The sequence below is a fragment of the Photinus pyralis genome, unplaced genomic scaffold (genome assembly GCF_008802855.1).
Source record: "Photinus pyralis isolate 1611_PpyrPB1 unplaced genomic scaffold, Ppyr1.3 Ppyr1.4_LG8, whole genome shotgun sequence".
Lineage (NCBI taxonomy): Eukaryota > Metazoa > Arthropoda > Insecta > Coleoptera > Lampyridae > Photinus > Photinus pyralis.
This window is the reverse complement of record NW_022170819.1, coordinates 15,283,246-15,307,772: the sequence shown is the minus strand read 5'-3', so window position 1 is coordinate 15,307,772 and position 24,527 is coordinate 15,283,246. Positions and strand designations below refer to the sequence as shown.

General features: G+C 35.9%; 1 protein-coding gene and 1 long non-coding RNA gene across 5 annotated transcripts; one reads left to right on the top strand and one right to left on the bottom strand.

The window, feature by feature from the left end:
* Positions 1 to 228: 228 nt before the first annotated feature.
* LOC116177841 (leucine-rich repeats and immunoglobulin-like domains protein 3) lies at positions 229 to 22,758 on the bottom strand. Of its 4 annotated transcripts, XM_031496978.1 has the most exons (5): positions 15,863 to 16,004; positions 15,618 to 15,806; positions 745 to 1,300; positions 579 to 691; positions 478 to 528 (listed from the first exon to the last, which is right to left on the bottom strand). In XM_031496978.1, exons 2-5 carry the CDS (start codon positions 15,795 to 15,797, stop codon positions 517 to 519), a joined length of 861 nt encoding a protein of 286 aa, XP_031352838.1. In that variant the 5' UTR covers positions 15,798 to 15,806; positions 15,863 to 16,004; the 3' UTR covers positions 478 to 516. The 4 variants fall into 4 exon arrangements, with proteins under 4 accessions (XP_031352837.1, XP_031352836.1, XP_031352835.1 ...); XM_031496977.1 differs by lacking the exon at positions 15,863 to 16,004 and adding an exon at positions 22,562 to 22,758 and having other exon boundaries at positions 229 to 691; XM_031496976.1 differs by lacking the exon at positions 15,863 to 16,004 and adding an exon at positions 16,167 to 16,324 and having other exon boundaries at positions 229 to 691.
* On the top strand, positions 16,089 to 16,636 carry LOC116177842. The gene is made up of 2 exons (XR_004146764.1): positions 16,089 to 16,231; positions 16,307 to 16,636. It is a non-coding gene; the product is annotated as an uncharacterized LOC116177842 (long non-coding RNA).
* Positions 22,759 to 24,527: the final 1,769 nt, after the last annotated feature.

Genomic DNA, 24,527 nt, shown 5'->3' with positions numbered 1-24,527 from the left:
TGGTGGAATCAAAACTTTGAACGTGACGTCAGAAGTGGGTACCGACAAAGAGAATGTGGTAACTCCCGGCATATTGGTGTGCCAAAGTGATGCCTGCTCGCTCGGGCTCCCCCTATGAATAGATACTTCTGAATAAGATTGGACGCAATCTTTAGAGATATAGTGTGCATTTTCGAGTGCAGATGGCACTCGCGTGGTTTGTAGTACCTACTGAGTAAAAGTATCATGTGGAAACATAAAACAAAACATTTATTGCTTTCAAATTCCAAAACAAAAAAACCCTGTACTCTGCAATCGAATACAAAATGAAGACAACCTACAAAACGTAAAACTAACAAATAAATAAGAAAAACTTTTTAAGTTTCTAAAATAATATTCAATTAACACAGCTCTAGTTCGTAATAGGTAACTATCAAAAATAGTATCACTTTTTAAATGGCACCAGTTCATAAGAAACCCGCAGTTTCCTTTTTTTCATCCAAGAGAATATTGGACTGTTTTTTCCGTAGAAATTTTCTATTCCTCTTCCTGCGATATATAATGTAACCGATTATTACTAACGCTAACACCGCTATTACCGCTGCGGCGCTTATACCAATAACGAAAAGAGTCGCTTTCCGATCAACCTCCTGTCTAGATTTGCAGTCGTTGAATGTTTTTAAATCTTCCTGGGAGATGTTATATGGGCAATCTGTAACAGTGAATTATATGGATGTCGGGTGGCATCATATCTAAAATACTCACTCTCTTGTGTAATCTGGCAAGGAATTTGAGTAAACTCGACGTCCCTGTTGCGCAACCACTGTTGAAAATTCCAACAGTCGCAGGGGTTTTGAAAGGAAGCCGAAAAGTTCGCGTTCGCCAACACCTTCAAATTGCAAACGCCGGCTATGTCGCTTACTTTCAAATTAAGCAAGTGATTTCCGGAGATATTGTACAATAGCAGATAGGGTAGTAACCCGAGATCTGGCAGAGTTTTCAGCTCGTCGAAGCTGACGTCCAGCAATTCCAAGGGACTGCTGATCGGTTTCGCCTGTTCGATCATATCGATTATGTTTATGTTCTGATTTTGGCTTAAATATAGACGCTTAAGTGACGGAAGTCGAAATAGCGTTGGGGGTGGTTGTACGATGGCGTTCAGCGATAAATCCAACGTGATCAGGTCGCCTAAATCTTCGAACGTCGAGTCATCCAAATTTGTTAGTAAATTATCGGATAAGTACAGAATTTTTACTCTTTTGTATTTTCCTATTTCGTCTTTCGTTATTTTTCGTATACGGTTGAATGATAAGTCGAGTATCTGCAACAAAAATTTACCTTCTGAAAAACATGTGACGGCGGAGCACGTGAAAAAATAATCTATTTCATTGCGTAACGGTAATTACAAATGATGTTATGATTGTCTTTTTACAATTTGTTATGGTTTATGGACACATATATCCCAACCTTTCCTAGGCGTTACGTATCTCTACGCCGATTTAATGATTGCAATTTAATCAGCAGATGATGAAGGACAATGGAATTGTTGACGATCATACAGCAGCCATATCAACCATAAATTTAATTGTTTCTTTTGAATAATATTTCCTTGCTGATGCAGTTCCGATTAATATTTCCTTGCTGATGCAGTTCCGATCTCAATTGCGATCAAGAACTAGGGCCGATAACGAAAGCTCCATAATGTTTAGAAAGTTAAAAAATGTCAATACATAACAAATAAGTGGGTTTTTAAAGAAAAGTATTTTTAGAATTATTCAAATGCGTAGTCGTAATTTTAGCCCGCCGAAAAATTTGAGAGCGTAAGCAAAAGGTTGTTACTTTTATAAATAGCTTCCAACCCCCTTTTTATTACCCCCAAAACAGGTACATTACGCATTTCGACAAAGAGGACGCCCATAGTGAACGTCTGGATGGCCAGAACAGAAAAATAGGTATTGATAATTTGGGAATTTCAGTTGCCTTAAGAAAAAATAAAAACTCCGGATGTGCAAAAAACAATAAAATTAATACTTTTTGATTGGGCTTTATTAAACGTCTTAACGGGGGAGATTTCAGCCACTTGACTGCGGGTAAGAATCGGCGTCCACAATGTTCGCACTGTTGTACCTCAGTACACAAGACCCGAAAATGGATATTTCTTTGATGGTCACAGAAGCGTCTACGGTGATAAAAAATTGAGTGACAAAGGAAACCAAAAATTTTTTTTTCAAATAACTCAAAGGCTCAAAATATTTCGATTGACATCTATATCATAGAACCTGTGTTTTTTCATGGTATGTGGGTGATTTTCAAGAATTTCAACATTAAAATAACGAATCCAAAATTCTTTGTTGAACAACTAGCTGGATAGTATGTAAACTTTAGATGTAAACTATCCAAATGGATGATGCGGATATCTTGATGGGAAATCCACGTTTCACTAAAATAGCTGCTTGGTTTGTACCTCGGTTTGTACACTATCTAGTTAGTGTATATCAGTATATGTATAGTATACACGGCAGTTGGATAAAATGTGAACTCAGTATTCCTAGACATAGCTATTTGCATTATGTTTTCTTTACTAGAAGTAGCATCTGTGGTTATAATTTTAAAAAAATCCATAAATAGGTACCCAAGTTGGCATTGCGCAATCTCCGCATGCGCGCGTGTTTTTAGCGCATTTCCACAAAAATAAAAATAAAATGCACTATTGTGGCCCCTTTGTCCGTCCGTCCGCTCGTTCTATGAGACGCTACTAGTTCTTTATCTTAAGAGCTATTGTTCTATTTTTTTCGCTATTTGGTGCGTTATAGCTCAGTGGTATAGAGCGTTGGGGTATAAATCCGGAGGTCGGGTGTTCGAACCTGGTTTGAGGTGAATTTTTCATCTGTGGCAGAGATGGGAATTTCCTTAGATCAGTTTCGAGCATTCTGCCGGCTACTCCGAATTAGGTTTTTCTGCAGTTTTCCTAACTCGTAAGGTAAATACCGGAGTAGTATAGAACAACTTAAGACCTTCTGCAGGGGCACCTCTAAAAAGCATTATGCGGGTCACTCTGTAATTGGGCGTAAGCCTGTTGAGGGCCTAAAACAAGAGGGACAATAAATAAATAAATAAATAAATGGTGTCGAGGCTTGCACCAAGGAAGGAATTTTTTCTGCGTTTATTGCTAAAAGTTATTGTAAAAAACCAACAAACCGTTTTTTACATGTTCCATAATTTTTCACTTTTGCCGTTTATTAACGATCCTAGAGATCGTTTATAATTTTGTATTGCTGTCTGTCGTCTGTCTGTTGGTCTGTCCCTCTATCTGTCCGTGTGAACGATAACTTTGTTTAGAAATGTCCGATCGCTTTGACATCTCCGTTAGTTATGAACTGAATTGACTTTTTAACTTGTTTTACTAACGGGCGATCAAAAATGAGTTGCTGTCGAGTCGCCTTTGGAAGTTTAAGGTACGATTCCCCATGTAAACAAACATTTCAAAGGCGACTCGACCGCCACTCATTTTTGATAGCTCGTTATTTGCCTTTATCAGAAGCATCTGTGGTTAAAAATTCAACGAAATATTATAATAAATAAGAAAGTTGATATTGCGCAGTCTGCGCATGTTCGCATTAATCGTCAAGATTTTTGTTGACTGAGGTGCCAGAGCTATAAGCTATACCGAATTCAAAAAGAACGAACTAAATGGTTACGACCTCGGACAGACGGGCAGACAGACAGACCGTGCAGTAGCGCACCCAACTTGGTTAGAAAATGCGCTAAAAAGTATGTAAGTAGGTACCAAAATGTAGTCATGTTTATTTATATACCTATGTGGATTGTGAAAGAACATACGTTCGAGTATATGTTTTGGGCGCTTATTAACAAGCGACAAAAAGCAAGTTTATGATTTTGGACTTTCTGTCCGTCCGTCGGTCCGTTTGTGGACACGATAACTCGCCAACGGTTTCGAATTTTTCAATTCTGTTTTTAGCAATAGGTTGACGGTCAAGGGACTAATTGAATTTTGGTCAATATTCGGCAACCTTGTCGCTCGTGCAGTTTATTAACAGGCTCCTAGCGAGTTCATATTTTGGACTTTCTGTCCGTCCGTCTGTGGACAAGATAACTCCCGAACAGTTTCGAATTCCTCAACAAAGTTGTCGGATTTCGAAATTCAGGAACCAACACTGTATGATAAAGTACAGGGTACCCCATTTTCGACACTTTTAGTTTTATAACGTATCTCCGTAATTCTTAGTGCTATCAAAAAGTAATACAGGCGTCATGCGCTCTTTTTGGGTCAAACCAAAAATAATAGAATCAAAATTTGAAAATATTCGCTCGCTTAATAGATACGCGGGAAATTAAAATAAAGCAAAAGTTCAAACGATTAAAAAAATTCGAAGAAATTTCAAAAAGATTCTTGAATTTTTGTAATCTTCCTTTAATCAATATTCAATTTTTTAGTGTTATATTTTTGAAAAACGAAATATGCTATGGTAGAATTCATTTTTTAAATGTAATTCTGCACATTAGCGGAAAGTCTGCACTATGCTTATACCTACGTCCTTCATAAAATCACCGGCATCTATCTTAGGTCTATCACTTTTTGGCTTTGGTCCTGAAACTGACCTAGTAGTACTTGCTCGTTCTTCATTGGAAAAAAAAACCAGTCCACGTATCTTAAATCCGACCACGTCTATTACCGCGGTGTCAACGAGTTGGAGCGACAGGAGAAATCAAGGTTGCCATACCATTGTACTGTACGGTGTCTAAGCAACAGATAGAGGCTTATCTATCCGTTAATGGTCTGTGATCTCGACCTTACAAAAACAGCTGGCATCGCAAATTACGAAAAATACGAATACTAATTTTTTATTGCACAGAAAATACAAACAAGTTAAAAAGGTTTTCGCCTTAGAGCGAGTAACTTCAGCGCATTTTCCATGCAGTGATCAGTACTTCCCAAAAGATCATATAGCTACCTATGTGCGCTATGTTTTTCTTTAGTAGAGGCATCTATGGTTAAATTTCAAAAAATATCTCCATAAATAAGAAAGTTGGCGTTGTGTAATTCGCGCATGCGCATATTTAATTTATATGCGATATGTTTGTTTTTACTATGGTTTACTATGCTTCTATGGTTAACATTTTAAAAAACATGGACAGAATGACAGAGAGAGAAAGTGGTTGCAACCAACTTCTTTGGAAAAATGGGCTAAAAAAGAGTCACAGCAAGCACCAATTCTATTATGCCATTAACGTCGTGTTTCTTTTATTTGGAAATTACTGACAAATGGGCAACGGACGACTAAGAATTCAATTCAAGATTTTTGAAAAGAATGAAAAGGAAAAGGAAAATTTTGCGTCACCGTATTTTGTCTTGTATTCTATGGGAAAATTATCTTTTTTGTCGAGACTATAAATGTTTTAAAAAACCTCGATTTTTTTACTAACTGGAAACATAACAGATGACACAGATGACAATTGCCTGAATACTCTTGCGGCAAAGTTTTTGCAGCCCGAAAACGAGTAGGTATAGTAGTCTATCCCAATTCTAAAAAAAATTGCTGTAGATAGCAGATACCACCCGCACACCTGCGCATGAGCGATTCTGCCCATTTATGTCTTACAATATGTGTATCAAATTTGGTTCCAATCGGTTCAGCCGTTTAATCGGAAATGAAAGTACAGACGGACCGTCAGACCGAACGACCTACATCATCCGAGATTTTGTTTGATTCGGATTTATGCTTCAAAACGTCTATGTCCGTCAAAAAAGTGGAGGGTCATTTTTTACAACAATGCAATACCGCACGAGAGTTTCTCGTAATAAAATGCGAAACGTGTCATCAGTCATGTCCGCAAATGATAACCTAAATGGTAATAAAACTCACTATCGCAACCAAACGGCAAGCGTAAACAGCAAAATTTTACCACCTACTTATAAGTACGTGCATGGAAATTATAATTGCATTTATCAGAGAATTTTGGTACCAACAAATGTACTGTATCTGTATGCAAAACAGTAAAAAAAGGACGTTTTCTAAACTTCGAAACCCTCACCGGTGCTGCGTGCAATGCAAAAAATTACTGAATTTTTAACCCAAATTTCCTTAATCATCCTATTATAGATGTCGTAGTCTTTTAGTGAAATCAGTCATTTCACGAAACGCCTAGTCCGAGGCCTAGTCATTTAGTGAAACGCTGAAAATTTGTACGTGTGGGGTATTTTCCCTTCCCCTTCTAGATCGATAAGGATACCATTTATCGATCTCTAATGGGAAGGGAATCCAATCGCTTGGTCTTGGAAAGTAAACTGTTCCACAGTTTCATATAAATGACTAGACTTTTCATGAAATGTCCAATTTCATTAAACGGCTGCGACATAGATACCATGGCAACATTCTAAGTGCGTTAATAATTTAATGGAAAGATTATTGAGCTTGTTGTAAACTGTTAAATGTGGAGGCCGATAATATTTGACCTTTTAATTACTTCTTATCTTAGTTAAGACAACGAATACGAATGAATCACATTCTCAGTTGAAATTTATCTGAAATTGTGTTTCATTACCGATTATTAATCACCTTTCGTTTAACACATTTTCTTTTGAATTCATGTAGCTTATAATTGAAATTATTAACCTTAATTACTTTTAATTACAATCAAGCAATGCGTGGGCTTTAAACTGCATCCTTATTCACTTAGTTACATTTTAGTATTTACAGCCCTGCTAGAACTAGCACGTATGCTCCACCGTTTCTGTCTGTAGAGTGAAGGTGCTCATTAACAAGATACGAAGAATCGCATACGATTTTCAGTAGGGGAATTTTTTGCCACTCGGCTCGTATTTGGAAACCAGACTTTTGATCCGGCTCATATTCAATAGCACTAATCCTTGATCTCGCTCGTAGAAATCTATTGGCGAAGGTTTGACATCGATGTCTCTTTTCGTTCTCGAGTTAAGCGTGGAACAGACAGACAAAACCATCACAATCACAAGGCACAATATGCAAACAGATTTATTTCAACATTTACTATTCATTTTCGAGTGCGTGCTAGTTCGATAAGTCGTAGTTACAGTTTTGTTCCAAAATTTCACAAAAATTTCAAAAGGCACACTTTGATTCCAAATATATTCGCACCATCTCATGGTGAACGATGCATACGCCGGAAGCCGTTTTGCCGGAGTACAGACGGACCGACAGACAGACCGACATAATCGAGATTTTGTTTGATTTTCAGATTCCTGGTGCCTCAAAACGTATTTTCGTAAAAAAAAGCGTGGGTGGGGGGGTTGCATCCCAATGCAATACCTCCCTTACTAACGTGTGGTTGGGAGTAAAATAAAAATCTTAAAATTACTGATCGTTTTTTTAAGAATCCAAATAATGTGGTCGTACTTTAATTCGAAATAAGATGTAGATAATGAGGTGTCACACGTCAAATGTTTTACATTCATTTCGCAACAAAACATCCACGGGTAACTAGATCTTGCTGAATCAACATGGCTATCATGGCGATGCATTCAAATGGATTTCTTTTTTTGTCCTCTACCTCATTCCATAAAAATCCAATATGGCGTCGATAAGAAATAAGAAAGTGGTAGCGTGTAACTGTTACATTTAGCGTGTTATAGAAATTCTGATAACAGATTCAGATTCTCCAAAAAAAAGTACCCATAGAAGGTGCCGATATCAACCTTCCATTTCCGCCCCCTAAAAGCTAGGGAAAACGAAAACAAAATTTAACGTCATGGAAACCTCACGAATTTGAACCACCCTGTACATTATATCTTAAACAGTGTTAAGATCTTTTCCCTGCCCATCGAGACAATATGTTTTGCCGTTTTACCAACGAAATTAATGCCGAAATTGTACTACCAAAGTAACCAGAAAGAAAGATTGGTGCACCCGTTGGTATCATCGATCGATATTCCCAGTGTTCCAAACCACGTGTATTTTATCTAGGCGGAATTCGAAGATGTTGGCAGATTTCCAAAGAAATATCATGGATCTGGTGAATGTGCGATTACATCCATCAAGATCTCACAGTAACCGTGGATTTCTACTTATATTCTTCGAGATCACTTATATTCTTCGAGATCCAAGAATGCCCATGAAAATCTGGGGACGACCAAGGGCTAGACCTCTGGATTTCGGAAGATTTCTTAATATACGAAAAAACTTTAAACTATTTAACATACTATGCGATCAAAATGAGTTTTTGTCGCGCCGCCTAATCTCGGCTATAATTGAACGGAAATTTTTCGGGTACAGTACCTACCTGTCTTTTCCACGCCGTTTCCCGCATTTTTTTCAAATCAAACACTTCCTCTTCTAAACTAGACCTTTAGTCTTGTATTTATAATCTCTCCGACGACCCAAGTGCACTTTAAACTATTAACAATGAATCTATTATATACTTATAAATCAACGTGGCAATTATCGTAACATTGATAAATAATTTCATGAAATTACAGTCAGGAAGTTAGAAATTATTTCATCCAAATGCTTTATTTAATGAATCGGCCATGCACGTCATTAATGTTTTGATAGTGCTCATTCGTTGAGATTCTTATTCGCGTTACCTATAGAAATGATTTGGAGAATATCAATAAATAAATATAGGGCTTGAATTTTCAAATTATGTACAAACTTCAAAACCAAAACACCAACAGCAAACAAACTCAAATCCCTCAAATCACCAAAAGTTCACTAGTTTTGGGTAGAAGATGAAAGCTAAATATTCTTGTACGACGTCTTGAAGAGATTGACGAGGTTTCAGCCGAAACTTCTACCACCCCAACCAACATATACACTGAAATAACATTACCATTTAATTTTTAAAAAATGGTATTACTGAACCAGGAACTCTTTTGGTCTTAGCCGAGCATCGGCCCGCCAGAAAGAGGTTGTTGAAACACGTCAATGCGAAAGAATTTTTTGAAACTTCGAAATTATATATCTCGTTTCAAGATCTAAAGCAGTTCAAAATGGTTAATTGGCCATAATCGACTATCGATGTGATCGACTTTCCAATCTAGAAGTCTTATTCCATGATTCTTTGTTCTGTATGAAATGACGTAGTTTGATGATTTCTCTTTAATGCATTTTTAAGTATAACTGGAGGATAATAATTCAAAACCTATTTAAAATCAATTAAAAAATAACTGAAATAGAATCACATTTGTTTGATATTTTTCTAATAAAATTTCCCTTTTTTTCCTCTACTCCTCCTCGCTCAGTATTTTCTTCTTTATATTCCCATATTAGTCAATATTTTCCTCTTCTCTCCACATAGTTTGCATTTCCTTTCTTGTTCCTTTCCTCCCTCCTAGCATCTGAACACCGCGATTATTTGATCCCTCCATTGTTAGTTCCTTGTGTGCCTCGTGAATTATCGATTTTTTCTCTCTGTCGCTACACTTGTTCATTTTTGTAAGTTCTTGTTTCGATTGTCCTGCGATGGCGACTTCAAACGCCAATTGCGGGTACCAAAAAATGCGCTGAAGTCGCTTCGATGTTCGATTTCACAGTTTACGGAAATACACGATTTGAAGCACGAGGAATCCGAATCAAACAAAATGTCGATGAAGGCCGGCGGTCTGTACTCTCATTTCCGGCTAAACGGCTGAACCGATTGGAGCCAAATTTGCTACACATGCTCTGAAGACATAAATGGGCGAGCTGAAAAGCTTTTTGGCAGAATGCGAATGTGCAGGTGGTATCTGTGCTAGCCACAGCAGATTACTTACATATACAGATAGTAGATAGTACAAGCAGTATAGGTCTTAAAGGTAGAATACAAGCTAATTATTTTTTTAATGTGTAGGGGACATCTTTCTCATTATCATACTAAAAGTCCCATTTGATCCCATTATGGCAAATATAAAAAAAATGTCCGCCATCTTTTTTTTAATTTTTAGATAACTTATTTATTTATGTATTTACCAAAAATTATGTAGGTACATAGTTTTGAGAACATATATGCCCACATATTTTGCCATACCCAGGAGCTCGTTTTCTATATTTGTTTTTTCACTACTAGCGTCTGATGACATGATTATTAACCTTTTTTCCACTTGTAAAGTAGGCTTTCTCGGCATTTGTTCAAAGTGGTTAATAATGTGGACATATTAACTAGTAGTCAATAATGAGAACTGTCACGCTGTCACTTTTAGAAAACACAACCCGAAATTTCGCTCAATAAACGTTTGGACAAGTTCTCTAAAATGAATAATTGCCACCATCAGCCAGGGCCGTAGATAGGTATTGTCCATGGAGGGGGTTTATGTATCTTTTATTTTCCTTGGTGCCGAGTTTTGCCAATGAGCCGCAGGAGAAAATTTTTTGAGAAAAGGGGGCGTGGCCTCAAAATCCACCTCTTAGCTTAGAGAAAGCTGAAAAATTTTGAACAATTTATTACGGCGATACCATCTGATTCCGATTTATTTTTTTGCTGCCGATCTATCTACAAGGTGGGCCAAAAGAAGTCATCCGATGTTGTGTGGCTCTCATTTTTTTTCTAAATGAAAAACTTCGATTCTGTGTTTTGATTATGTTTATAAATTTTATTGGTCAAGTCGAGAAGATGATATCGGTCAAATGGGCGCCGTCACAATTGATTGCTATACGGGCTCGTTTTATGGCATTTTTCATCACTTCAGCGAGAACTTCGGGTGACAAATTCTCGCACTCGTGTCGAATTTTGTCCTTGAGAGCTTCCAGGGTCTCAGGCTGGTTCATGTACACACGGGACGTCAAAAAACCCCACAAAAAAACTGGAACGGTTAAATCGAGCGATCTTGCGGGCCAGTGTAAATCGCCAAAACGAGAGATGAATTGTTACGCAAAAAAATAGACACGATTATTCCGCATTCTTAGAGAGTGTTTCGCTCCATGGCTTGTTCACTTGTATTCTAAACCCATTGAACTATATACTCTGTAACTGGAACGGCATCGAGCGCCAAAATCGCGTGCCGCAATGATTTTAGGCAACCAGCATAACGTAGGTATTCTCATCCTTGTCTGGCACGTTGTTTTGTATTGCATATGCAGGACCGATCACACGTATTTGGTTAAAAATACAGATAAGTACATAAACTGGGAGGTTGGGGCCTTAGAAAGATAAAGATAAATGCTTGCCGATGCTTTTATAAGAGCCAATATCGATTTGTTAATGGAATATCTTAAAATATATACTTAATAATGTGGTAAACTGCGCCATTTCTCACTCACACACTTACATACTTGATTCTTGAAGTTACAAGTGTAATGTCAATTAATGTCATTCATGGTGGCTCGACGCATTCCATTTACTTATTAACGTAAAATAAAGTTATAAACATTGGTTGTGTTCGTTTGTAACGTACACTTTATATAATATATTAGCAAGGAGGTACCTAATATATATTACAATTGGCGTCGAGGTAAAAGTAAATCTAAAAAAGCACTTTTTTTCAGAATAAAATGAGTTTAAAGAATCATGGTTACTTTAAGAGCAAAAATTCCAATTTACTCGTAGTGGTATGGTAATTGGACCAGAGGGTTAATTGCGCTACTTATATACCTATAACCCAGTTTTCTTCCAAGATGAAATGTACGCCGAGTTATATAAGGTCAGAATTACACCTTCTACAAAAGGTCTCCCATATTTTCCGGAACTCACCTTTATAACTTGGCCCCAAAAAAACTCGAGACCTGCAAATCCTTCGGAATATTTCGTAAGGAAATAAAAAAGTTTTTCAAATGTAACTGCTTCTACACCATTAAAACATAAATGTGGATGGATATGAATGTAGAAAATGCAAACCGTGATATTTTCTACTCTAACTTTTATGATATACCTGTGTGATATGTGTACCTATGCTTTTATATTTTATCTTTACACTTTGACGCCTCTTAATGTACGTTCATTGTAGGCCGAAGGAATCGGTAATAAATAAAAAAATCAATCCTTAAAGGTATTTTTCGCCCCATTAGTGAGCAGTATCAATAATAATGTTGAGTAAAAAATTAAATAATATAGCATATTCAAATTACCTAGTAAGTCAAAACGGCTTTATAGGTTTTGTTGGCTTTAACGCTTTTCTTCATATGATGCTCTCTAGCGAGTGGAATCATTGAATTAGTATTAAAGAGTGGGAAAGAAGAATTTATCATTCATAAGGACAGTATAAATGAGTGTGAGGTTACATTACAGTAAAGAAATCTGAGCGGTGCAAATGCCGTCATGCGCAAAAATATTAAATGCGCGCGTCGAGGTTGAATAATGTTATCAAAACGTACCCATGAAATTGAATATTTGAATTTTTATTATAAAAATGATTGCACGTATATGCAACATAATTCATGACCATTCTTGCAAATCTCTTAATAACTTATTTTAGACAAAAATAAGCAAAATGTAAGACGTAGTATAAACCATCCCATAAGCCCACATGAGTGGAACAAGGTAAGGGATACCTACCTCTACCCACCTCTCTCTCTCACAAAAATTCGCCACGGCCCCTGGCAACGGTTTATTACGGGCGATGCCGTTCCAGTTACAGAGTATATAGTTCAATGTCTAAACCTGTCTAGTTCACAAATGTCAAAACAGATTTGACATTGGCCGCCATTTACAAAAATAAGAGCATCTTCCAATAGGGTGTCTTTTGGCCCACCTAGTATATTAGGGACCTACTTACCTAAATAATCTTTCCCTTAAGGCGCTAACAACATAAACTTAAACGTCTTAAACACAATCAAAGAGTAGCTATATAGGTACGTACACTATCTAATAAATTAATTACTAGAGTTATTACCTACTTCTTTGTTTTATTTTATTATGATAACCGACAACGAACGCCGAACGGACAATCTATTGCATGTCGTTAAGAAAACTGAAAACAAAAGTGTAGAAACAACTGAATCATCTCATTTCTGCATCAGCAAAGCAGCTGACCGGCGGGCGCCAGGATACCGAGATGTGTTTTTCTTTTGTTTTAGTTTTGTTAGCAAGCATAGTAAAGTTAAAATATGCTAAAGTTAATATTTTTTATTTTCTTATTTCACAATGGGGGGGGGGGGGTTGAACCCCCTAAACCCCCCCTTATCTACGGCCCTGCCATCAGCCATTTCCAGAGAAATTAAATACCTAAAATTATCATATTTTGAAAAAATTCGAACGAAATTACTCTTCGAAAATATCTCAATGACAGAACAAAATACGGCCTGTTTGACTTGTACTTCTACGTACTTGATTGACATGTTAAATTAATAAACAAAAAATTCTATCCAACCGTTCACTTTCTTCTCAATATAATATGAAAATTTAGAGGATTTCAAGTGCTAGTAGTGAAAAAAATAGAATATATACCACGGTAGAGAAGTCTATTATTGCCTTCGCACCAAGATTACATCTCGAGGCGCTTGCGCCGAGGGGTGTAAGGTGCGCCGAGGGGTGTAAGGTGCGCCTCGAGATGTAATCTTGGTGCTCAGGCAATAATACTGTACTTTTCTACCTTGATATATAATGTACTATTATCATTTTCATGGATAACTAAGTCGAAATGAAAATAATTGAACAATCTTAGTTATTTGGTCTTTGTGGCTATGGATGGTGTATTAAGAACTTTTGTAGAGAATTTAATAAGCTGTCATATGAGGTAATAATATACAGGGCATTCCGTATAAAAAGTCTAATTTTTGTTATTTTCTGAACAATGTGATGTTTGGTTTTTTAGTCACAAATTCGAATTCAGTAAAAGAAGAATACACAATTTTGATAATTTATCCGTCTTTCTAACTCTACTCTACCTTAAGTTAGCATTACCGATTTAATTTAAAACAGACTGTATATACACTATACAGGGTGCAGAAACGGTTTATTCACCTTAGAGACTTCAATGCTATATTGAAATATTTTCTCACCTCATTAATTTAGAGCAAAGTTGTACATAGGTTTCTTGTGGCTTGAAAAATTGGGCGTCTGAGTAATTTTTACTAAAATCATTCGTGCCGTGAAATTATTAAAACAAAAATTAGATTTATATTTATAATTTCCTTAATTTCCCACAACAAAAAATTACAAATGGGCAAATGAATAGACGCAGAATTTTACAATCTACAAAAAAATTATTTGCAACTTGCTGTAAAATAATTAGGAGAGAAAATATTTTAACAACAAAAAATTACCATTGAAATCCCTATGAGTTTCTACACCCTGTATAATACAATACGAAAAACTGTTAATGGAGTAGTACCTATGTATTTTTTATTTCTAAACAAAAAGTACTGTGCACATTTTTTCATAGATTCAATTTACTAAAAATATTAACAACAAAAATGGAAAAATTCAAGATGGCTGCCACTTTTTTCTTACTTGCCATAAGTTTACCCAATGGGACTTTTAGTATGTTGTAGTACATGTAATTATGTATCGAAATTAGCCAAAACCAGCTTATCTCTAATTTGTTCTGTTGCCCCCTTACAGCTGCTATGTTTAGGGCCAATTGCACCGTCAAAATTAAGTACCTACCTATCTCTTAAAGTTCAGCATAACTTAAATACCATAGCAACGATTGTCTTAATAATCGTTGCCATAGATTATAAGTTCGACTAACTTTAAGCAATGCTTAATTTTGTTGGTGCAACTGGGGCTACTGTACTAAATGAGTTATAGCCTTATGAATATTTTACGAGATATTTTACATCAGGGGCCCGGGCACTTAGGTTGCGCCTGGACCCGCTGCAGCTCTCGATGGCGCTGCACACTAAGTGGTTGTTTGGTGCTTTCAAGGACGTTCAAATTTAACGTCCTTGGGTGCTTTATATGTGGGTGTTAGCTTATAAAGTGAGCGGACTACATTTTACTCCAATAGTCGATTGATTCTGCTATGGTTGTCATAACTGCATAAATCATAATCGTTTCTATGGTTTCTTGTTCAGTTTCTTGTAATAATTTTCCATTATTAACTACTAATCCCTCCGGCGACAAAAGTGACTCTCTAGTTCCTCCAACGGAAGAAAACGCTAGTCCAGGGGAACAAAAAATCCCTTCCTTTCCTTTGCGAAATATCACATTTCGTGCTCATCTTATCGCATTAACTAAATTAACAGAAAGAGGAGATACCATAACAATTTATGGTTTGCACACCGATCAAGTTATAAATGACTCATTTGGTAGCACTAACTCTCCTATTTCATTAGTAGACATTTGTGTAAAAAGGAGAGCAAGCAAGCAGGGGTTAGATTTGCCCAAGGTCATTTTACTGTATCACATAATAGTTAAACTTTCGCGAAATTATTTTAATCTACGACAAGATCGCATATTATCTAACCGAAGACCCTGAGCCACAACGAAACACCACAGAACTCGATAATCACAAAAATTTTTCGTTTTCAGCTAAAACTAGAAAATTTCATCATATTGACTCAAGGTATTTTTCGAAAAACTATTCCAAAAACCAGTAAGGAAGACCGGCTCCCGTTTCGCCAATGGAATTTCCCTCGATTTCGACGTAATCAAAGGTTACAACGTGCAACTATAAACAAATCGGTTTCACAACTTGGTAACTACAACTTCTTATCATCAGGGAAACAATGACTGTAAAAACCGCAAACGTAATCCCAAATAGGTAATAAAATACGAAATTTACTTACTTCCACGTCACTCCGCAAACACTGAGGTATTTTTCGAAAATTTCCATTGTAACAGTCGGCGCTAATCATTCCGTGGGTTTTCGTCTGGACGCATCCTTTATCATCGTCGGCACATTTTTCATGGGTCAATTTGAAAAGTATAACAAAACAAACGAATGCAGTCACTTTATAAATCGACATTGAGAACTCCTGAAAACATTAATTTGTACTACTAACTAATTAACACATCGTCTTCGACTAATTACAATACGATTTTCTGTAAACGACACACTTTCCAGTCACAAACATTTCCAAATAATGAACGTGATCATCGGGAAAATTAAATAATTACGTTACGCGTTTAATAGGTATAATTGAACAAAGTGTTATCGTTAAGTGTAAATAGACATTATCTTCAAGTTTATTAAATTGCGATAACAATAATGACAGCCAGTAATTAAAATTTAAGACCTAATTTTCATTTCTGGCGCGCGGTTCGGTTGTTTTCCGAGCAGCGTAATCAAGCGAAAACCTTGCAGATTTTATTTCAAGCACACACTATCTACTTACGATTTATCATGCTTGAACACGAGCAAAAATTCCTCCAGTGATAAATTAATACACAAAAAATGTAGGTAAGTATTTTTTCAATAAACGTCTCGGTCGACTCACATCTTCGCGTTAACTAATCTTAACGAACTAAATTGCAGAATTGAATTTAAGTACGACGACGACGACGACGACGAACGTTTAATTCGATCAAATTTTTTCCTACAACTGAAAGAGCCAAGCAAAAAGCGGAAATCATTGTAAAATCTTTTTAACACAACAAATGATCCGATTGGACTAACGCATTAATTGATAGGGAGAGTCTCCATTAGGTATATTGTCTGATACTAATAAAAATAATTACGATTTGATGGCATTGGCGTTGGTTGGCATTCAAATAATTTCAGTTGTGTTGTACAGGCTAATGAGTGATTGTTGCTTTTAAAATATTATTTTACAAACTCGTAATAAACAAAATGATCGCTTTTTGATATGCTATCTAAATTATTTATTGTCATAATTAGCCATCCGGTACTTTTTAGCTTGTCAGTGATGCGATTAAGGCCGTTTGGTACTGGTAAAAAGTTATCTGATCTGATAGCAGCAAGGGTACAGGATGGTCACTCTGAGAATAAAAGGCTTTAGATAAGACTCGTGAAGTTAGCAGGGCACTGACAACACAAACGCCAAAGTCGGGTGCCTTGCTTGTTGTCGGATTTGTGCCCTGCCATCCTTATCAGCCATCAATCCGTTAGCGAGGTACCCATTCTTTTAGGAGCGCCGCTAAGCTGCCGTAACCAGGGGTTGGCGGTGATAAATGCCTGACTTGGGGGCTCGGCGTAAGGTCACCTGATTTTCAATTGTATTTTATATCAACTTTTGGGAATAAGAAACGCGCAAAGTGTAACTTATAACCGGACCACGTTGGCTGAGTTACCCCCCCCCCCTCCGTCCCAGAAAACCCCCTAAAGACTTGCAATCTTTATTTGTTATGGAATGAGCAAAGTGTTCCCAGCTAAACATTTCCCAAAACAGATGAAAAAGAACCTAAGATGGAAACTACGCCAAGCGCGGTAAGCACAATGCAACCAGAGTCGTCCTTAGGGTGGAGCGAGTGGGGCGGCCTTACTCTCGCTAAAAAATAAGTAAAAGCATTGAAATTCAATGGTAAAAGTTTTGGTTGAATGAAAATAATACAGGCTGCCCATTATGTATGGAATATAGTATACAGGGTGTTTTTTTGGGAGCTTTAGTGAAACGTTTCTGGGAAAGTAAAATAGGTAGGTTTTTGAAAATTTGTACTTAGCAGTTACTCTGAAAGCAGAATCGATGTAAAACATTTTCGAAATGGCCACACTTCCGGAAACACCGGAAGTAGATAGTAACTTGGTTATTTTAAATGGCAACCTCTATTTTTTATTGCATTTTTGGATTCTACGTAAAATTTCAGTACCCACGTATGTCGATATCTGCCATTTATGGTTCTTAAGTTATTTTGGCTTTATGAAAAAAATGGCCGATGCAGATGGTACCTTGATAATTGATAACTTGAAAACGGTTATAGTCATGGCAACCCATTTTTCTCAGTGGATAGAGAATGAATAGGGCTTTCTTTTAGTGTACTTAAAAAGAAGTTAGTAAGTTGCGTAGCGTTGCTAGTCTAAAACCTCAGTTTTTTAATGGAATGACCATGTTCTTACTATTGCCTGAGATAGAGGATCGAAATTGGCATATTTTGATATTACATGTTCCTATAGCTATCTTTAACAGTTTCAGATTTATTCCCATTTCATTGAATTGATGCCATTTTTATCGCATGTTCTTTTCAGTAGTTGGCCATGATTTTATGACAATCGAATTTTAAACAAATCAAGGGATATCGTTGATTCTAGTCTAAATAATTTATTATAAGTCATTTATTAAGGATATAGGACGGAAAATTGTTGATAAATCTAGACAGAGTTGTTCAACAGAATTTCTTAAACAACAATAACAAACACAATAAGTCTGGAAATTCAGAAAGGTAATGCGATATCTGTTCTAGCAACAATTCCATACCAAAAATGTTTCAACGAAGTTTTTTATATTTTGCATTGAATCTATTTTGTTAATCTTGCATTTGCAATTCAATTCATTTTCTTAAATATTCTCTTGTAGAGCTTTGTATCACTTGTGCTTCAACGGTTTGTAGTGCATTTGGGGGTACAACATTTCCAAAATTCATACAATTTCGTTCCAGTGTTCGAATGAATGTACGGCAAGCACGCGCCGCGATTCTGTCCATTTCACCATAAATAACAATTAAATTCCAAAATATGTAGGTCAAACCACTGCGAGTCATTTTTCGATTTTTGAAAAACTTGCGATCAAAAATGAGTTGCTGTCGAGTCACCCTTGGAATTTTTGTTTACATGGGAAATCGTACTTAACTTGAACTTCCAAAGGCGACTCGACAGCAACTCATTTTTGATCGCCCGTTATAAACCTATAACAGTAGGTGACGGATTAGTGTGAAGTGTCACTAGATTTGTTTAAAATTCCATTGTTATAAAATCATGGCCGACTACTAAAAAGAAAATCCGAAAAAAATAGTGTCAATTCAATAAAATGGGAATCAGTCAGAAACTGTTAAAGATAGCTATAGGAACATGTATTGTCAAAATATGCCCATTTCGATTCTTTATCTCATGCAATAGTAAGAAAATGGTCATTCCATTTAAAAAAACTGAGTTTTTAGTCTTTTAAGTTTCTTAACTTTTTTTTAAGTGCACTAAAAGAAAGCCCTATTCATTCTCTATGCACTGATAAAAATAGGTTGCCATGACTAAAACCGTTTTCAAGTAATCAATTATCAAGGTACCATCCGCATCCGCCATTTTTTTCTTAGTCAAAATAACTTAAAAATCATAAATTGCAGATATCGACATATGGGTATCAAAAGAACTGAAATTTCACGTAGAATCCAGAAATTTCAGAAAACAAATTGAATATCGAAACTCCTCCAGAGAAACCTAATTCTCTGCACCCAGTTACGGATTTTGGGGCACTGATATGTCTAAAATTGAATCAGAGCACTTTCAAACCCAAATTAAAATTTCAAAGGCAATATTCTTTAGGAACCATGTTTAAACTACGAAAATCATCTTCATAAACGTTTAAAGTAAATGTAATATAGAGATTACAGACCTTACAATTTTACAAAACGGGTGTCTACCGACGAATACCTGTTACATTATGTACAGTTTACCATTTTGAACAGAAAACCAGCGACAACTATAATGTAAAACACCCCTTTACTCGGAACAGCATTCGTTATTAATAAACAATACGATAATAATACAGGGCCCACTATGCATGGAATTTAGTATATACCTCGGTAAATAACGACTGTATACAATATTTTTTTATATAAACATTGTTTAATATTTTATTTCCTATAATAAGGCCAGCAGTCAGTTGTTTTTGATTTCAGGAAACAAATGAGAAACAGAAAACAATTGAATTTTTTTAAATAGCAATGCACCTTTTTATTAGACGCGTTTGGTGGGGATTTTTTTCCCTTTTAAGTAAAGCTTTAAACAAGTAAAAAGGTTTCCGCCCTAACGCGAGTAAACAGCGTATTTTCCATGAATTCATCAGTACTTCCCAAAACGCCATAGCTATGTTCGCTATGTTTCTCTATACTGGAGGCATATGACAGTTGATATTGCGCATGCGCACATTAATCTGATGTTTACAATATGCGATACGTTTGGTTTTACTAAAAGCACCGTTGGTTAAAATTTCAAAGAAATACCTCCATAAATAAGAAAGGTGACATTGCGTAGCCTGCGCATGCGCAGATTAATCGTCAAGATTTTCCTTGGCTCAAGTGCCAGAGCTATACGCTACGGAATGCAAAAAGAACGAACTAAATATCTTGAAACCTGTAGGAGTAGTTAAGGCCCAGGACAGACGCGAGCGGTTAAATCAGAAAAAAGTTGCGTATTTTGGGCTTAATAAAATTATGTTTTAAAAATTGAGAAATTCCGATCAGTTCCGAAGATATTAGGAAAAAACCGAAATTAACCATATTCGTTCTTCGTGATTTTGCTCTGATCCTGTTTGAAAAGTTGTCCAAAAACAAATTTCACTTCCTCGAAGGCACTTTTTAAGCTCTACAAGAGAGTGGCCACAGATTTTATAATAATAATAATAATACTTTATTAATCCTCTGAGCTCATAAATGCTATGGGATAAGTCAATTCAAATCAATGCATTTACACTGCAACGTTTCGTCTTTGAGAAACCATCATCAACTAGAAAAAAATTACATACTGTATTGAGTAGCATTTTTTATTGCAAATACAAATATGTATAGCACAATATAATTCTTTATTAGGTATCTCATTTGAAGTTAAAAATTTAATCAATTTCCACAACAATAAATTAAGTATTCTTTGCTTCTGTAAGGGGCGTACTCCAGGAAGAGGCCTTAATAGAGTGCTTTGTAGTTATTACACAGGGTGGTTCAAATTCGCGACATGGGATCTTCGTAACGGTGAGAAATACAGTGTATGTTAAATTGGAGGTAAAGTTGTCCTTTTTTGTGACTACAAAGACGCTTTCGAAATTTTTATTAAAACATCTTTGAAAGTAGGTAACTGAGATATTACCGAAAAACTGAAATTTCGTTTTCATTCCATCCAATATGGCGCCCGTAAGAAATAAGAAAATAGTAGCCTGTTGCTTCTACATCTGGCGTGCTATGGAAATTCTGATTACAGGAACGGAAACTGGAACAATGCGGTAATCGGCTCTTAAGAGGCGTTTTCTAAAAAGCTGCCGCCGCAATATAACCGTTCCCCGTTCGAGAAATATTCAACCGTGAACATTTGGAGGAAACTAGCTGTCAAACCCAAAATTGGGTACTATGGCACATCAGGGGTAGTCCGTGCTAAATGTGGCACGTGCAAATCTAAATCTGGGTCGAATAACAGAGCTGGAGCCAAGACCATAAAACTTCTGTGGTGTTTCTACAGGGGGAGTTGCAATCGACCGCATATTGCATCAAAGAAACGTATTGGAAACCACTGAGCCATGCGGTCAAAAATGAGTTGCTGTCAAATTACCTTTGAAATTTTTGTTTACATAGGAAATCGTACTTAACTTGAACTTTCAAAGGCGACTAGACAGCAAATTAGTTTTGATCGCCCGTTACTTTGGGTCAATAATATACTATGCGCACTTTTGGAAAAAAAAATAGATTGCGCATGTGCAGACTCTACTTTGTTATTTATGAGCGGTTTTTCCTCAAATTTTAAGAGACTAAAAGGCGCAATAAAATTGATTACGCATCCACAGACTTACATTGTTTATTTGTGACCCAATTCTGCTGAAATTTCAGCGGAAGATACTCTTATAAAAGCAAATTGAAATTATGCGTCAAAATATAGATTGCGCATGCGTAGACATAACCTTATCTGTGAACCACTTTTTTTGAAATTTCAACTGAAGATTTTAACAGGAGGAGCCTTCATTCTAGTAAATTGAGCACAACATATCCAAAAGTTTATTCCGCATGCCCATAATCATTTTTGTCATTTTGAGGTGATTTGTGTTTCTTATAAAAGTAAACTGAAAGCCCATGCGTTTTTTGTAAACTTTTATAACTTGTTATTCATTAGTAGGTACCGTCTTTAGCGTATTTTCCTGAAAGTGAAAAATCGCTATAGGCTGCACCTTGTCGTCCGTCCGTCCGTCTGTCGCACGTACTACTTCTACACGGCTGAACCGATTTGGGCGATATGCAATATTTGAAAGGGCTTGGTACAAGATTCTTTGGTTTTTGGTTTTGCGCATGCGCATTGTCAAAAATTTGGTGTAACGCATGCGCAATGCCAACTTTTTATTTACGAAGATGTTTAGATGAAACTTTATATGTAAACACTACGAATATAAGTAAAACTAACATCGTTTTCAAAATATTGTTTTGCGCATGCCCAACGCCAATTTTCTTATTTTCGAAAGCATTAAAATATACTTAAATTAAAAAAAGTGAATGGGACAAGGAAGTCATGCCCGGTATTTTTTCGCGGCCGGCCGTAGCATTAATATGCATTATTAGGAGGAAAATACGCTCTCGTCATTTATGTTTGCATAATGACTTTTTAACTTGTTTAAGAAAAAGAACGCAAACGTCCCTGATCAACTGATCAAATGAAAAAACACTTTACACGATCATTGAAAATATTATCATAGTTTTAAATAATAAAATTGGACACAGTCCTAAACTAAATGTCACATTGCGCAATACACATACATCATACGTGCCTCCCTGGAAAGTGTATCAAATTGTACTAATGACCAAAACAAAGTAAAAGTTCAAAAAACATAACCGTAAAACATTCATTGATAAAAACTAGAGAATGACTTACCTGCGGCTTTTACGATCAATCACTTGAATAGTACTACAACTACCCCCAATGGTTTACCTTTCAGGTGGATGATGAAATATAGGTAGACAAACTAATTCTGATGGTCAGTTTGGTGCATTTCCATTTCTCGCAGTAGGAAATCCATTGTGTGTATTTCTTTAACGAACGGATCTATTTGTTTACTTATTTATTTACAAAAACACACAGCAATCGAACAACGATTTTATTAGGACTCGCATGGGGCGATAATCCAATGACAGAGGTCATTTCGATAAGAATTTGAGTTGTTAATTTCGGTACTTAATGTTGTAATTAATGCACTTCCGCGTAATCGCAGTAGTCGGTTTTGATATTGCAGTTATTAAATTCAATGGGGTGCAGCCGCTCTTAGTATTGGCAAATTGCATTTACAAGTTTATGAAGCAAAAAGTAATTGTTTTCACAAAATAGAGCATGTAAATGTAAATGGATTCTAAGGAAGTAAGTAAATCATATCGCAGAAAACAGGCGAATCAACGGAAAACTACCGATCACCTGAACCATTTTTCTTTATAAATAATTTGCTTCATGGGTTACCTATGCCCAAAGAGCTCTTTGCTATGGCGATGGAAGTGGCATTTTTGTGAAGAATATGGAAAAATTGCCACTTTTAAGTCGACTAGGTAAAACTTAATATATCAAAATGCAAATTTACCGCTTTGGCTTGTTTGCTTGTTTTCTCAATTAAGTTCGTGCACATATAGCGATTTTGACATCATATGTTGTGTTCGTAAATGCATGGTTTCAATTCTTACACATCAAGTTAATTCGTTTAGCTGCACTGAGAGAAAAATCTGTTAGCAGTAATAAAAAAAATTTAATACTATATGTGACTATACAACTTGTTATTCACGATAATTAAACAGAGTTTTCTGTACCTGTTTGATTACAGTCAAATTCTAATTTTATTTGTAATTACATCAATTACCGTAGGTATTTGAAAACCTGGCAACAGACATAAACTTTCTTTAGAGACAATTAGAGGCATTTATTATGAATAATAAACAGTTTAATTAAAATAAGTGTACGTTAAATAACCTTAAATAGTACACTAAATTGTTGTAAGTATATAATATATTTAGGAAGATTTAACCGCAAAATAACTGTAGGTAGCAAAGCGAGGTGTTGTAGAAACGTAGTTAAATTAGAATGGTTTTTAATTGACTTACTACAGTACAACTTGTTTAATTGTGTTAAAAATCTATTCCTTAAGGGCAATTGGAATTAGTAATAACGTAATTCACAATGGTATTTATTAGAAAAAAATGAAAAACGTACATATTACACTTAAAAACAACAACAATCCTATACCTATCTAACAATAAAAAATTAAAATCAAATGAAAATGCCACTTAGGATACAATTAATAAATTGTGATGTAATATTCATTATTTACAATGATGCACTGATTGACATAAACAATATCTGAAAGCATAATATACTCGGTCGTGTCTGTACGTTACACCTTGAACACATCACGACATAAAATTTGAACAATTTTCATCAGTGAGGGCCAATTGCACCGTCAAAATTAAGTATCCCTTAAAGTTAAGCATAACTTAAATAAAATACCATAGCAACGATTGTCTTAATAATCGTTGCCATAGATTTTAAGTTCGACTTAACTTTAAGCAAGGCTTAATTTTTTTGGTGCAACTGGGTCTCAGTAGCTTAAAAACTTAAACAATAATTTCGGTAGACAGCAATAGTAGCAAAAATATAACTCTTTCTACTTACCTAAGAAATAGTCGAAATATACATCAAGTCCCCATTTAATAAGTAATGACTTAAATTCGCTCATTTTGGGGTAGGTATGGCGTAAATTTCAGCTCTTGGTACACTAGGTACATATAATAAAACCGAATAAAACTTACACCCGCACAGCACAATGTATACCTGCATGCGTATATTAAGAAATTGGTATACC